At 40.2% G+C, this 16,127-nt stretch overlaps 1 protein-coding gene across 2 annotated transcripts in view; it reads right to left on the bottom strand.

The window, feature by feature from the left end:
- Positions 1-15,752, bottom strand: part of LOC308666886 (regulator of G-protein signaling 8) — a gene marked incomplete at its 5' end in the record, with an annotated part of 33,486 nt that extends 17,734 nt beyond the window's left edge. Inside the window, 2 exons of one of the 2 annotated variants that reach the window (XM_081325882.1) lie at positions 3,464-3,565; positions 15,638-15,752. In XM_081325882.1, coding sequence (XP_081182008.1) covers positions 3,464-3,555 — 92 coding nt within the window. Of the gene's footprint in view, positions 1-3,463; positions 3,580-15,637 lie in introns of those variants that run through there. The other variant, XM_081325881.1, reaches the window with a different exon arrangement.
- Positions 15,753-16,127: the final 375 nt, after the last annotated feature.

Raw genomic sequence — 16,127 nt, 5'->3', positions numbered from 1 at the left:
ATTAATTTTGATCTCAGTTCTGAATAAATTCTTGAACTAAACATGGTTTGTTAGGCCACCTATCCATGAGAAACTTTTAATGTCTTTGCAGGATCACCCAGCTAGTCTTGAAATAAGTTTCCTCACTTGTTATTTTGGCACAAGAGAGGTTGAAGAGAGAAAATAGCTTTAGAAGCATTCAGTCTCTAATAGTAATGATTCATCAAGACTGTATTATTTCATTTGAGTTTAAGTGGGTCATCTTAAACCTCTTGTAAGATAAAAATCTGCAACAATGAATTGCCCATCTTTGTTCTACATTATCTCTTATACAAGAACTGAAGCTTGTTGAATTCCAAAAGAGATTTATGAAGGAGAAAGAGACAAGATACATACCAATATCTCAGGCTAGCACTTTACTTATTATGAATCCAACTACTCTTTTCCAAAGCCTCTATGTTCATCCACCAATCCCTTGGGTAATCCTTTCAGAGATATTTCCTTACCAAGTTCCTCAATGTTGACAGAACATCTAATGCATGGAAAAGGTGGGATACATTCAAAGATTTATCTGCCTTGAAAATAGACCATGTTTAATTGTATAACTCAGTCAAATATTACCACAGGAAATGTTTTGTAACAGTGGTTCTCAACCTATGGTCCATCAACCTCTAGGGGGCATTGATGTTATCACAAGGGGTCCACAAAGGCTTGAAGAAAAGTTATGATTTAAATCTTGAGTTAAGTCTTGGTGGTCCATGGCCATGGTCTGTAGCCACAAAAGATATTTAAAGGGGGTCCATGGTGAAAAAGAGGCTGAGAAACACTTTTTTATGACATTTTATATAATGTCATAAACTGTTTTATGATCATTTTTATGGCATATGTTTTATAAAATTTGCCAAATTTCAATTCCATGCTAATCATGAGTGCTGAATTTTGGATGCATTCTGTAAGTTAACCCATTTAAAGTATAAAGCTATATTTGCTATTAAAATGTCCATATCATTCTCCTTGTGGATATCAGGAGTGTGTGGAAGGGGGGGACAATGATGACACATGCATTATGATATCAGTATGCAAATAAAAATCTGTCACTACCTCCATTTCTTCCCCATCTATTTGCCAGGAATTAAGAGGGCCGGATGCCAGGATCTTGGTTTTCTTAATGTTAAATTTCAACCCAAGTTTTGCACTCTCCTTCTTCACCCGCAACAAGAGGCTCTTTAGTTCTTCTTCACTTTCTGCCATTAGAGTGGTATCATCTGCATATCTTAGGTTGTTTATATTTCTTCCGGCAATCTTAATTCCAACTTTTGATTCATCTACCCCTGCCTTTCTCATGATGTGTTCTGCATATAAGTTAAATAGGCAGGGCAACAGTATACAGCCTTGCCAGACTCCTTTCCCAATTTTGAACCAATCAGTGGTTCCATGTCCAGTTCTCACTGTAGCTTCTTGGCCCACATATAGGTTTCTCAAGAGACAAATAAGATGGTCTGGTACACCCATCTCTTTAAGAACTTGCCAGAGTTTGTTATGATCCACACAATCAAAGGCTTTAGCATAGTCAATGAAGCTGAAGTAGATATTTTTCTGGAACTCTCTAGCTTTCTCCATGATCCAGGGTATGTTGGCAATTTGATCTCTAGTTCCTCTGCCTCTTCGAAATCCTGCCTGTACTTCTTGTAGTTCTCGATCCACATACTGCCGGAGTCTAGCTTGTAGGATTTTAAGCATAACTTTACTAGCATGATAAATGAGTGCAATGGTGCGATAGTTTGAACATTCTTTGGCACTGCCTTTCTTTGGAATTGGAATGTAAACTGATCTTTTCCAATCCTGTGGCCACGGTTGAATTTTCCAAATTTGCTGGCAAATTGAGTGTAGCACTTTTACTGCATTGTCTTTTAAGATTTTGAATAGCTCAGCTGGAATACTGTCACCTCCACTAGCTTTGTTGTTGCTCAGCTTTTCTAAGGCCCACTTCACTTCACATTCTAGGATGTCTGGCTCGAGGTCAGTGACCACCTCATTGTGATTATCAGGGACGTTAAGATTATTCTTGTATAGTTCTTCTGTGTAATTTTGCCACCTCTTCTTAATCTCTTATGCCTCTGTTAGGTCCCTATAGTCAATCTGATTTCTGTGTTGACTGTCTGGTGATGTCCATGTGTAGAGCCGTCTCTTGGGTTGTTGGAAAAGAGTGTTTGCTATGACCATCGTATTCTCTTGACAAAATTCTGTCAGCCTGTGTCCTGCTTCATTTTGTACTCCAAGGCCAAACTTGCCTGTTATTCCGGTTATCTTTTGGCTTCCTACTTTAGCATTCCAATCCCCCATGATGATAAGGACATCATTTTTTGGTGTTAGTTCTATAAGGTGCTGTAGGGCTTCATAGAACTGGTCAATTTCATCCTCTTCAGCACCGGTGGTTGGGGAAGACTTGGACTACTGTGATATTGAATGGTTTGCCTTGCATTCGAACTGAGATCATTCTGTCATTTTGAGGATTGTATCCCAGTATTGCTTTTCCTACTCTTTTATTGACTATGAAGGCTACTCCATTTCTTCTGAGGGATTCTTGCCTGCAGTAGTATACCTGATGGTCAACTGAATTAAATTCACCCATTCCTGTCCATTTTAGTTCACTGATACCTAAGATGTCGATATTCAGTCTTGTCATCTCTTGTTTAACCACGTCCAGCTTTCCTTGATTCATGGATCTTACATTACAGGTTCCTATGGAGAAAAAATCTTTATAACATCGGACTTTCCTTTCACCACCAGACACATCCACAGCTGAGCGTCCTTTCGGCTTTGGCCCAGTTGCTTCATTCTTTCTGGCGCTACTAGTACTAGCCCTCTGCTCTTCCCCAGTAGCATATTGCATGCCTTCCGACCTGAGGGGCTCATCTTCCAGCGTCATATCATTTTGCCTTTTGGTACTGTCCATAGGGTTTTCATGGCAAAGATACTGGAGTGGGTTGCCATTTCCTTCTCCAGTGGATCACATTTTGTCAGAACTCTCTGCTATGACCTGTCCGTCTTGGGTGGCCCTGCATGGCATCGCTCATAGCTTCATTGAATTATGCAAGCCCCTTCACCAGGACAAGGCAGTAATCCATGAAGGGGACTCCTATCGATGCAGGTACTTAATTGTAGCCCTTGCATCAGAGCATTCCTACATACTTCTCATCTTTTTGATACCATTTTTCCCATATAGTCCTTCTTGCCAGTGATTGCATTTCTCCCTATCTTGGTAAGTTTCCAATTGTCTTCTTGAAAATGGTATATAGGAAGCCATGCTTGCTGTGGTCAGTGGAAATTTGTAAATATTTTTATTCTCATTCATTAAATCATTAAATATTCATCTTTTTAAAGATTCCTCCTGTGTCTCCTGAAAATGGTTAATCAGTAGGTCATTGGCAAAGAAAAAAAAGGAGAAAGGGATCCCTCCCTGAAAACAAAGGCCCCAACTTACTTCAAAGCTCGAGTTGGTTTATCCGGAAGGATGGCTGTGAAGTCGCTGTATGAGTCTGACTTGTGAGACAGACAGCCCAGGCGAGTCCTCATCCCTCTGTTTCTGCAGTCGGTCATACACGATAGGGGAGCAAATGGGAGAGAAGGAAAAGGGATAACAATTAACATTAGTGCATAAGAACACAAGAAAGATCTGTTCTTCATCAGACATTGATTCCATTTATCTCTGTATTCTCTGTTAAATACTGGCTGGCCAGATGCTTTCTGAAAGCCCACAAGAAGAGCAAGAAAGTCGTTTTGTATTGTTCATTTACTTGAAAGTGGTAAACAATCCCAAAAGAGCATCTTTACCTACATCAGCCTCACAGAAACTTAGGATCTTGAGGGACCTCAGTTGTATAATACCTTAAGCTGCAAAGCTGATACGTTTTACATGTTCTTTACAAAATCATGTTTACAGTGGCTTTTACTTTAAGCCCTAAAACCTCATTCCTAATGCTTGCTCCAGGTTATTGTTTTTTGTACTATTTCTATAATTTAAAAACACCTGCTTATCTATTTGATCTTTTTATTGTGTATCTTTACAACTGCTTTAAATCTCTGTGGTGTTGTTAAAGTAAGAGAGAGAGAGAGAGATGCCTGCACATGTATATTTTTAACTAATCAACCAACCAACCAACCAACTAAACAGAAATTCCATTTAACTACTAGCTTTGTTAACTAACACTTTCCAAAGGCACCACCTCTTGTCTCCTGGCAACAAATTCCATACATTAGTCACCGAGAAAAAAAGGTTTTCTTTTGTCTCTTCTAATTTATTTTACTGCCAGTCAATTTCACTGAGATATTTGCTTCAGGAATGGGCTAAAACAGGTCTTAAAAACAATTTTAGGAAGATAACCTTATAAATAGGAAGATATTTTTGGTGCTGTCTTTCCCTTCTGAGAATATATGGAAAGCCAACCCAGGCACCAATCAGAGCTACTTAGGTTCAGTAAGCTGACTATGTTATATAACTTTGACTTATTCTATTTATAAAACTGATATATCACTCATTAAAGGTAAAGGTTTCTCCTGCACAGTCATGTCCAACTCTAGGGGTCAGTGCTCATTTCCATTTCTTATCTGAGGGAGCTAGCGTTGTCTGAGGACATTTCCATAGTCATGTGGGCAGCATGACTATAAGGTGAGGTGTACGGAATGCTGTTACCTTCCCATTGAAGTGGTACCTATTTATCTATTTGCATTTGCATTCTTTCAAACTGCTAGGTTGTCAGGAGCTGGAGCAAGTAACAGGAACTCACTCCATCATGCAGTGCTCAGGTCTCGAACTCAGACTATCAGCTTTCCAGCTGACATGCTCAGTGTCTTTAACTGCTGACTCACCACTCATTAGGGGCACTGCAAAACTTTCAATGGGTTAAGAAATAGGCTACTGAGGAACTAACTAACAAAAGAAATTATAGCAATTGATGATGAGAGCAGAAAGTTCCTTTTTATTGTAGGGACTCTTTCAACTATTCTAATTCTTGAATTGACCAGTAGAAAAGAAGAAAGGTTTGTTCTTATCAGCTTCTCAGAGCAGATGTAATAGACCTGAACTATAGCAAGATACATTTCAGCTGAATGACAGGAACCAGGACTTTTTTTGGTCATAGAACGCTCAGAACGGAGTTCCGGCACCTTTTTTGGATGGAACCTTGTAGGGTAGGCAAGGCGGGTTGTATGACATGTGTGAGTTCCGGCACCTTTTTCTTTTACAAAAAAAGCACTGACAGGAACACTTTTTAAAATAAGAATATTGGAAAATAGAATTTGACAATCAAATAAATAAAGCTAGGCATTATCTGTTAGACATGATCTGCCTCTGGTTATCTCTCAGATTTCTTGGCCTAAAAAGACCCCTCCAAGCTACTATCACATTTTTCTAAGAAATAACTTGAAGACTAGGGGAAGTGAAGTCTACTTGCAAATCGTACTTCTCCCTGTGTTTGTGTGCATTTTACATGTATGGATACACCTCTCTGGACTGTTGCCTGCAGGAAATAGAACTCTAATTCTATTAGTTCCAATGGTTTTCCTTAAAGGAAGCATTGAAGGAGAGGGAAGGGAAGTGTGCCTTGTACTGCACATTGTAAAGGATGCAAAGCATTAAAGAAAACTGGATACAGGGAAACCAGTTGCTACCTATTCTGATGGTTCAAAAAGATGTATGGCTTTTATTAGCCTTGTGCTACTGAAATTCTATTTACTGGTTAAGCCCTGCTCTACCATGTAAGCTCAAACTCTCATTTTTGAAGACCAACATGGGAGAGGAAATGTTTTATCTGGCATCTATAAAGTCTAAAACAAAAGTTATATTTCAGACTGGCATTATGAGGGCTGCAAAATCCTAGTAATTGTGGACAATGGATCCAAAGCAGCTAGTTTATGGAAGCCAAGAGATTTATGTAATCATGACTTTAGAAATCATGACAAATATAAGGTCATAATAATTTGAGATTGAATGTATGTCCCTCCACTTTCCCAAGGCTTCTAGAGAGACATTAGAAAGAATAAGTTATAGCTCAAGAGAAAACACAAAGACCTACTTTGTATCTCTATTTTAAGTCATAACCAATTAAAATTTTATTGATGTTCTTTTAAATTATTTAATTATTTTAAAAACTTTAATATGGCTCTTTTTACACCTGGGAGATCACTCTTGAAGCAGATGGAGTGCCAAAAGCTCTACAATCCAAATTATTTTTTTCATTTTCAACACCGTCTCCCTCAGTTTTGAGAAATGAATCAACCTTAGAAATAACTATTAAGCAACCCCATAGACAGAGCAAGATAAGGTTGAAAGGTTTGAGTTTTCTTTCCATTTTCCCTTTTCATCATGCTTATAAAGCTGAATGGGTATGAACCTTCTTATTGAGGTTGAAAGACAGAGTAATAAATGTCCTATTTTAATGAATGTGACCCAGCCACAGTTCAAGTAGAGAGGAAAGTGAGAAGAGGCCATATGGCCTAGTTCCACTTCTCTCATAAGATCCTCAGCCTTTTGCCTTCACAATAGTTGGCTAAATCAAACTAGGTAAGCCAGTGCAAATGTGGAGGGCAAAAAGGGAGTCATCTCCATTTCTCTCCATGACACAGAGTGACAAAATATATACTGGTTAAAGAAGCATACATCTATGCATCTGTCCCCTTCTTTTGTGCTCCAGAATAACTGGGTAAGGGTTGCTTGAAAGGGGTCACAATGCAGGCAAACCCAGAGGGGATTTAACACACATACACATGTGCACATTTTTTTAATAGGTAAAGTAAAGGTAAAGGTTCCCCCGCACATGTGAGCTAGTTGTTTCTGACTCTAGGGGCCGGTGCTCATCTCCGTTTCAAAGCCGAAGAGCCAGCGCTTGTCCGAGGACGTCTCTATGGTCATGTGGCTGGCATGACTAGACACCAAAGGCGCACGGAACGCTGTTACCTTCCCACCGTAGTGGTCCCTATTTTTCTACTTGCATTTTTACGTGCTTTCGAACTGCTAGGTTGGCAGAAGCTGGGACGAGTAACAGGCGCTCACTCTGTTACGCAGCACTCGGGATTCGACCCACCAAACTGCCGACCATGTGGTCGACAAGCTCAGCGTCCTAACGACAAACCTCAAATTTTCCTCCTCTTATAGACAGTAATAAAATATATATAGAAAAACCTTTTGGATAGGGTTAGGGAAACTATGACAACAAAAACAGTGATCAAGTGAGCTCGGTTGTTTGGTTAGCTATGATGATTCAGTTGTATGTGGATGAGCATAGCTTCTCAGAATCTACCCTGGCTTCCTCTCCACTGTGCTGGACAAAGAAGAGGAAGTTCATATAGGCTACTTTTTTTTAGGAAACTAGGGCTTTTGTTCTTGTTGAGGAATTCTCATACATTTTTCAATGATCCTCTCAAAAAACCTTGAAAACTACAGGCCCAAACTGTATCAGCTCAGAAATGTCCCAGATCTCTACAGACGATTATCTCCTTCTCTTGACCTTTCCTAACCTCAAAGGATTTTTTTTCTGTTAATTTCATTCTGAAACAGCCTACAAGAACTTTGTACCACTGCACAGTTAAATATAAAATGACATTTATCAATGCCATATGGGAAGCTTCTGCAGAAAGCTTTGGCACTGTCTCTGAGATAATTTCACTGTGCCCACATCTCCCTTCTGTTATCAGCATTCTTGGCTAGTTTCTATTTATTGAATATTTTAATGTAATTTTAGAGCAAATCTAAATGTTGCTGAATAAACTAATTATCTGGCTGGAGCCATGCAGCCCGCTCCACAGCATTTAGCTCCTTCATAACAATAGAAATAGCTTTAGCATTATTTCCAGCACTTGTACCTGTACTTCGTCAAATAAGATTTTAGTAGCTAGTAGCCAAAAAAATGTACAGAGCAGTCAGATCCTTTTGTTTAAAGAATTTCAAAATGATAACTATTTCTTCTACGGTCATGAAAGCTTATTGTTAGGATTGTTGTGCAATTTGAAAGTGATTTAGCTGGCTTTCCATCCAATAATATTCATACAACAATAAATTTAGATTTAAATATATTTGCATATCATCAGGTGATCACTCTTTGTAATACTGGAAAATTTATGATTTAAAAATTGAAAGAAAAAGCTATTACATCAAATTTCATATCACCAAAATGGCTTCATAAAACAGGAACCAGCGAATGTTTAACTCAAAGCAGCATCAGTTAAAATCCATTTCCATCCATGAAAAGTGCAGCTTTAGTCTACCCAGATATTCTCTTTAAGAACTCTCTGCATTGTCTGCAGATAGATGACAAGTCTGTTCTTTTCTTGCTGGCAAAAAGTATCCTTCAAACTAATACAAGCATTGGCATAATTGCACACCAAGTAACAAATAACAGAATCAGAAGAACCATCCCAAGCACATTATATTGTATTTACCAGCCCAAAAGATGGGTAAGTTCTAATTCGGTTGTTATCACAGTATAATCTGTTCATTTAGCAAAAAAACATATGTGTCAATTAATTATATACATATCTGCCTTTTCTTTAATAAGTTCATGAGCCCCCAATTTCTGCTTAAAGAACTCTATGAGGTAGGCTGATCTGAGTGAGTGAACCAGGTTTTGAACCCGAGTTTCCTTAGTCCTACTTTGGCATAGTGATGGCCCAAGCAGGGTATACCCTTTATACAAAGAACTGCATAATGCCCTAGTCTAAAGAGGTCACCAAAGGACAAGGTTACACTAAAGCAGACATGTCAAACACAAGGCCCGGGGGCCAGATCCGGCCCATGAAGTGGTTTCATGTGGCCCGCGAAGCCATCCTGGAAACAGTGAGGGAAAGGCCCCCACTGCCTTGGCCCTGGCCCAGAGACCCTCCTTCTGCCAGAGACCCTCAGATCTGTCCCATTCCTGCCCAGGCCCCCATAGGCACCCTTGATGCGAACGATGTAGAGCTGGCCATGCCCACCCAGTAGGCCATACGCACTTTAGCCACGCCCACCCAGTAGGCCACGCCCACCCTGGCCATACCCACCCGGCCCCTTGAGGACAACCGCAATGCTGATGCGGCCCTCAATGAAATTGAGTTTGACACCCCTGCACTAAAGCCACCAAGTCAGAAAAACAAATGCTGTGTGACTCTTATGGAAAAGTACCTAGTAGAGATTTATTCAAATCCTTGGGTTGGCCTGAATTTGATGCCTTCAATATAAAGTTCTCCACCCACCACTTTTTGTAGGTAAAATACTGGGAAAAGCTCACAATCACTTATTTAAAGCAGATGACATGCAGTACTGCAGTGCTGGTTAAATTCCTTTGGGGTCAGAGCAGGAAACTGAAGGAGGCAATGATAATATGTAGAGAGATGCAGCAAAGCTGTAGGATGCCTCACCTTGGATGGTTATAATATCCAAGACAGAGAAGCAGGAGCTCAAAATGTGTGAAGTGGAAAGAGAAAAGAACAGTTGGGGGACAGAGACAGTGTTCCCATCAGTCTACAACTTCAATCCAAAAGCAAATGATAGTTGAGCTGACCCTACTTGAGAAGTTTTGTTATGTAGTGAAATACCACATCACAGAGATGTCCAAGCTCTTGATGTGCTAATATTCCATTATATTTACAGAAACAATTCTTCCACCTGCAGTTTAAAATGTACTGCTCTGCTGTTTTCCCAGCCTATGAGAGCTTTATCTTTTTCCTTTTCTCTCTGGGGATAGACTAGAGTTGAACACAGAGGGGAAAAAATAGAAAATTATGATCTTTGGAAGTTGACCTTTGGAGCATCATGTCAAATTCCACGACTGTGGAACTTATGAAAATGAATGAAAATTGGGTAATTAAGCTTGAGAAAAGTAAAAAAGGTGTTTTTGTTAACTATTACTGTTGTGTCAACAGCAGTTTTACTATATTGTGTTCATACGATTCACTTGTAAGGATGGGCATCAATATATATTCCAGAATTCAAAACCCCAGGGGAGAAAAGACTACTATGGCTTTTGATTATTTAAAATAATGATCCTCGTCCAGTGATAAATGTTCCACAAGCGGAATTCAGTAATATGGTGGGACACAATTCATTTACAAAATTTGAATTAAGTCTTTAAAATTATTGTAAACAAAAAAAACCCCAACCCTGCAGATTTGGTGTTCTTGTTGGAGTAGTATGTGATCTGAAACTGCAGAAGCTCATGATGTCTTCCTGGTCATGGTAAGATAATGCCCTGATTTCCATGGAATTCTCTAATGCCATTATCCACTGCACAGAGGTTGGATCCATTAGCTGGTCTGCCTCCAGTGTCTGATGGACCTAGATGAAAGAGCTGGGGCTTTCCATGTTGGTTTGCTGTATGGTTTATCCAAGCCTTGGTTGCTACCTAGAGTAAGAGTGCATCCATGCAACCTCACCCCATGATCCACACAGGAGTAGAAGGAAATAAAATGAGAAATGTCTAGAACATCACTAGCACTAACAAAAGATGAACTCAACCAAACAGGGATTAAAGCTATTATTAATGCATATCTTGCGGTGATAAGGGTGCAAAGTCTCAATACTTCTCAATCCTTATTGTGTTCATAGATTGCTGCCCTGCAGCCCTCTTTTGTGTGACACAAGCCCTCTTGCTGGGCATACAGAGGAATTTGCTCAGCATTTATTGGACAAGTTGCTTGGATTTGCTTATAGTTGGATGCCAACTTTGTTGCAGGTCCAGAGGACATGCCTGAGAAGGAGTCTTGCTCAATTACCTAGGAACAGTGTGAACCTGTTGGATATGAGAAAGTGGACAGGGCCCTTAGGATGTGAGTTCATTCACCTCCTCTTTTGATCTATGTCCCTCCTGGCCTGCAAAAGTGACCAGGGGTGTTATGTAAGCGGGTCTAATAGTGGTTAATGAGAGGATTGTTCCTCTACCTCTTAAAATGCCTTGGTTTTCCCTTTTACAAGAAATGATCACCGGAACCCACCATACTGGACAATATTCATCCAATATTTAACCTCTCCTTTTGGGGAAGGTGATTGAGAAGGTGGTTGTTAAGCAGGTTCAGAGAACTTTGGAAGAAGTGGACTACAGTATTTGGATCTTTTTCAGTAAGGATTCAGACTCAACAGCATTAGTTGCACTTTTGGATGATCTCTGGCATGGTTAGTTGGTGGGTTCAGCATCCATCTTTTACCCCATTTGATCCTTCTACGGCTTTCAGTACTATCAACCATGGAATCTTCCTGGATTAGCTCAGAGGATTAAGAATGGGCAGCTCATATTATGCTGGTTCACCTCCTTTCTCTGGGGTCAATTCTTGTCAGTGATGATTGGAGAGAAGTCCCATCTTTGGCCCCTGCTATATGGGGTGCTATAGAGTTTGATGCTTTCTCTCCTATTTAACATCCACGAGACCACTGGGTGACGCCTTGGGGTGAGGTATCAGCCGATGATACCCAATTGTATATCTCTGCCCCTGGTGAATTAAACAATGTCATGAATGTCTTATCCCAGTGCCTGGAGGCTTTGAGAGTTTCTGTCTGTGCCTTGTGGTTTGTAATTTTTAATAATGATTGTTAATATTTTTATAATGATTGTTTTTATATATTTGTTGTACGCTGCCCAGAGTAATTTGTTGTGAGATGGGTAGCCATATAAATTTGACTAAGTAACAACAAATTTTTGTAAACATGTTGGGACATTTTTTTTTTAAAAAAATGGGGTATTTTCTTTACTTTACTGACTCAAAGTCTTTAAGCAGTTGCTGAAATTTAAGATACAAAATATTGACAATTATTGGTTTAAAAAGAGTGGCAAAATAGCAAAGCAATTATATAAGCAGGCATATACATAGAATGAAGGCTACTGCTAAGCTTGTAAGCCGCCCTGAGTCTTCGGAGAAGGGCGGGATATAAATGGAATTAAAATTAAAAAAAATAAAACTCAGTAAATACACTTTTCCATTGGAAGTAACCACAGAATTCCATTGTAGTTGTTCACAAGATTGCTCCCAGCAGAAGGTGCTGTTTTTGCTATTTTTCTGTCACTAAGTTTAAGCTACAGGAGATAGGTTACCAGCGAGCAAAACTATTAAATGGAAGAGGAAGTCTCAAAGGTCAAGCTGATTTAAGGAGGGTAAGCTATTGATTCTTTACATCAAGGTTGAGGGTCTTCTAAAGAAGCTAAGGAAAAGCTGGCATTGAAACCAACCTGTCAAAGAAAGAATAGGGGGAGGGGGGTTGCATGTGGCCTTAAAGCAGGGGTCTTCAAACTCGGCCCTTTTATGACTCGTGGACTTCAACTCCCAGAATTCCTCAGCCAGGCATGCTGGCTGAGGAATTCTGGGAGTTGAAGTCCACGAGTCATAAAAGGGCCGAGTTTGAAGACCTCTGCCTTAAAGTATTTCTACCTCTTAAATTATTTCAAATATTCACATGCAGTTTTTTCAAGCAAGGAGTAAAGCTGAGCATGTATAGAGACAACAAGGCAATATATTGGGTGTGAATGTTGACAAAGACATTTGTCAAAAGGCATTAAGAGCAAAGGAAATGCAATTGCTGAAATAATAACCTGGAAGTAAACTGGTGAGAGTCACAGTAATAGGTAATGGCACACGATGCAATTGTGTGTTACCTTTGCAAATTCAGATTTCCAATCCTGTCCCAACAAAAGAAGGAAAAGATAGAGGCTTCAGACTTCCATTATTCCCTCTTTTGCAAATATCCTCATTGTCTGTAAAAACATCTAGCTGATCCTAAAGTAGAAATCTCCCTGGCAAAGAAGGAGGCACTTCAGTGGGGCATTTGCAGAGCTAAATAGACAGGTGGGAAAAGCTTACTTCTATCCACACCTACTTAATTTCTCCTTCAAGACTCTCTTCAATGACTTTTTGTAGTGCAATCAAGCCTATTTCAGGTTCGCACACCCTTGCTCAACCTGAGAGATTTAGTGCATGAATATCAATTGCTCACATCCTCTGCAATGGAAAAGATAGCTAGAGAATTTCACATATTCAGTCTGGAGGAAGCTGGACTACATACTGAGTGGTTTGGTCCTGAAGGTCTTACCTCCATGTTTCTCTTTAGTTCTCATCCAGCAGGTCCACCTTAAAGACATTTTCAGAAATCCTGGGTGCTCTGTCACTGGAGGTTTTTAAGAAGAGACTCCAGGGGTGGAGAAACTTGGCTCTTTTATGACTTGTGGACTTCAACTCCCAGAATTCCTGAGCCAGAATGGATGGCTCAGGAATTCTGGGAGTTGAAGTCCACAAGTCATAAAAGAGCAAAGGTTTCCCACCCTGGAATATTCACTTATCTGAAATGGTATAGGTTTTCCTGCCTGAGCAGGGGGCTGGACTAGAAGACCTCCAAGGTCCCTTCTAGCTCTATTCTATTCTAAATTTTGTGGCCTGCAGCAAGGGAGACACTTCCTCCTTCCTGTTCTATGTACAAAATGCAACTAGTTTGGCAATTGAATCTTACTTCAACATTAACATCCTCCTCTATGTCCAAGTACAACTTAACAAACATAGGACAAACTGCAAAGCATACCCAGTTCTATGTTTCAAGACTGCCATGTCAATTCCTGCCTCTTGGGCAACATTCACTACTTCAAATAGTCATCTCATTCTGCCCAATATGAAGCTGGCCCCTGACCCAAGAGGCCTCATGCTAACAACTTGGTTTTTCTTAAGAAGTTAAAAGTAAGTCAGGTGGGGATGAAATCATCAACCAGAGGTATAGGTAGATCCTTTTATATTTTATAAAGTTGAATAATGCTTGACATTAAATCATATCTCTCCAGAATGTAAATGCAGTTCCAAGTGCAGAATTCTTGCTTATGTATAAGAAGAATCAAGAAATAATGTCTTTTAAAAAAAAACAAGTTAAGAATGGAGCTAATGTTGCAGACAGGAATGACAGACTGAGATTCTGGGGGGGTGGGGGAAGGAAGAGCATTGCAGACATTTTTTAAAGGTGAATAAATAGTATCTCTCAGCTGCAGTCCCTTATCGGTAGCTGAGGGCCAGTAATAAAAAAGAGAGATATAGAGACAAATTAAGGTAAAAGAAATCCCTGGCTTAAATCTCGCCTTGGGTTCAAAACCACCAGCAACCTTAGACAAGCTATGCTTCCTGTAAAAAGAATGTGGTTTTGGCCTGTCTTTGAGGGTTAGCTTGCTGGGGATTATTGACAGAACACATGTGAAGGGCTTCAAAATGGCACAGAGTTATTACTGGTGAGTTGTTGGGAATGGAACAATCTATTTGTCTTGTTAGTTGCATCCAATTTATAATGGATGCAGTTACTCTGTATTTTTAGCATCTCTCTGCTAGAATGATCCCATAATTTGCCTCCTTTGCTGCTCCAAGAGAAAAACAAAGATTAAAAAAGATGGGCAGCAGAGAAGTAATGAGATGGGGTTTCAAGGCATTCAAAAAAAATCTAAAGTGGGTTCCCAGTGGTTAATTCCAACATCCATTAAAAATCTGATTAAATTAAAATACACACATGCACACATAGAGAAGCTCATTCCATCTAACCTAATGAGAGAGAGCACTACTGGCCAGCAAATGGTTTTCTTTAAATCCCCCATCCCAACTCCCTGGCTTGGCTTTAGCTGAAATCAATCCCTGCAATTTCTGAAGTCCCTTTGAAAGCCTTCATTAACATAAACCCAGCTCCCCACCTTAACCATTTGGAGCATCTAATGCTGCTTCCTGGATTCCACAGTCAGTGAGAAAAACTGGCTTGACTCCTCTGCCATGTCTCCATTTGTGCTCCAAATGCCTGACCAAGAATTTGACCTTCCCTGTCACTCTGGTTTTGGATTTGGAGGTTGGCAGGGGAGAGAGAGAGACAACCTTGTTCTTCTCTCTGCAGGATCAGCTTGCAAACATTTCAAACTTTTGCTGAGGTGTCATTTGGGTCTCATTTCACTAAGTGGGGGTGGGAGGGGGAACTCTTCTGCTGCTTCATACCATCCATAATAATTTCCATTCATATTTTTCTCTGCTAAACTGTGCCCTATTTGCCAGGGTTCAGGTGAATAATCTCCATATTTTGTATTATTCCCCCCCCCTTTTTTATTATTTATCTCTCCAGCTCCTCTCGGATTCAATAAGGATTTTAATCTTTTTCTGATTTCTCAGGTACTGCAGGAATATGCTAAAATCTGGATGAAATCTCTTTCTGCTCCATATAGCTCATTCCATCACCGTTCACAAAACAACAAGAAGGACAATGGAAGAGGTCACTTCAACTTTGCTTGGGTGATGGCCAGGGTGGTTCCACCCCTCTGACCTGTCCTTTCCTCAACAGAAGCACTGGCTTTCCTCATTGTAGTAAACAGAATAGGTGCAGAGAGACACCTTTCCAGTGGATTCCAGGTGCTGATTTTGAGGACAGAGGAATGAAAAGGGGAGTGAGAGGTTGCTGGTAATTTTCCCATTAAACAAGATCAAGTTGTTATTATTTAGTCGCCTACCATATTAAATCCAGTGGGAATTACTCTGTACAGAAAGAAGCATGAAGAATAAAATGATGTAACAAACACTCCTGCTTAAAAAAATATATATAGGAGAACGTATCAAAGGCTGATACATAGGGAGAGCAAACAATTCAATAGAGATCAGCATCTCAGACACACTAATAAACAGACGAAGAAGAAAAGATACTCACTGCCTTTGACCTGTCCTGCTCCGGAGATCTTTGCCAAGCGTGTGATCAGACAGGCTCTAGGAAGAGAACAGAGCAATCTCTTAAGCAGGGGCAAAAGCCACACAGAGAGACAGACACACCTCCCAGTTCCCCCCCCTCCCCAGTATTCCCCCTGAGCAAAAGCTCAGCTGAAAGCTCTGATCATCCCGTCTGCATATCACATTCACAAAACCCTAAAGCAATTTAACTGAGCAGGCTTGAGGTCCGGCACTGCAAAGCCGGCTCACATGTTTCCTGGGTGGGATTTGAGAAGTGTCCACCTGATCAGAGCTTTTTGAAGCATCTTCTTTCATCTTGCTCTTTACTTCTCCACCTGATGGCAAATCTGTTTTGATTCTGCTAAATGAAGGCTTTGCTCGGAGTATTCACCAAATGCCTGGCAAACATTTGCAGACTGAAGCTGATTCAGACTGAAGTTCTCCTTTCCCATAAGCATTCCATGCAATTGTTA

This window comes from Vipera berus, assembly GCF_964194415.1.
Source record: "Vipera berus genome assembly, chromosome: 3".
NCBI lineage: Eukaryota > Metazoa > Chordata > Lepidosauria > Squamata > Viperidae > Vipera > Vipera berus.
This window is presented reverse-complemented; position numbering and strand designations above follow the sequence as displayed.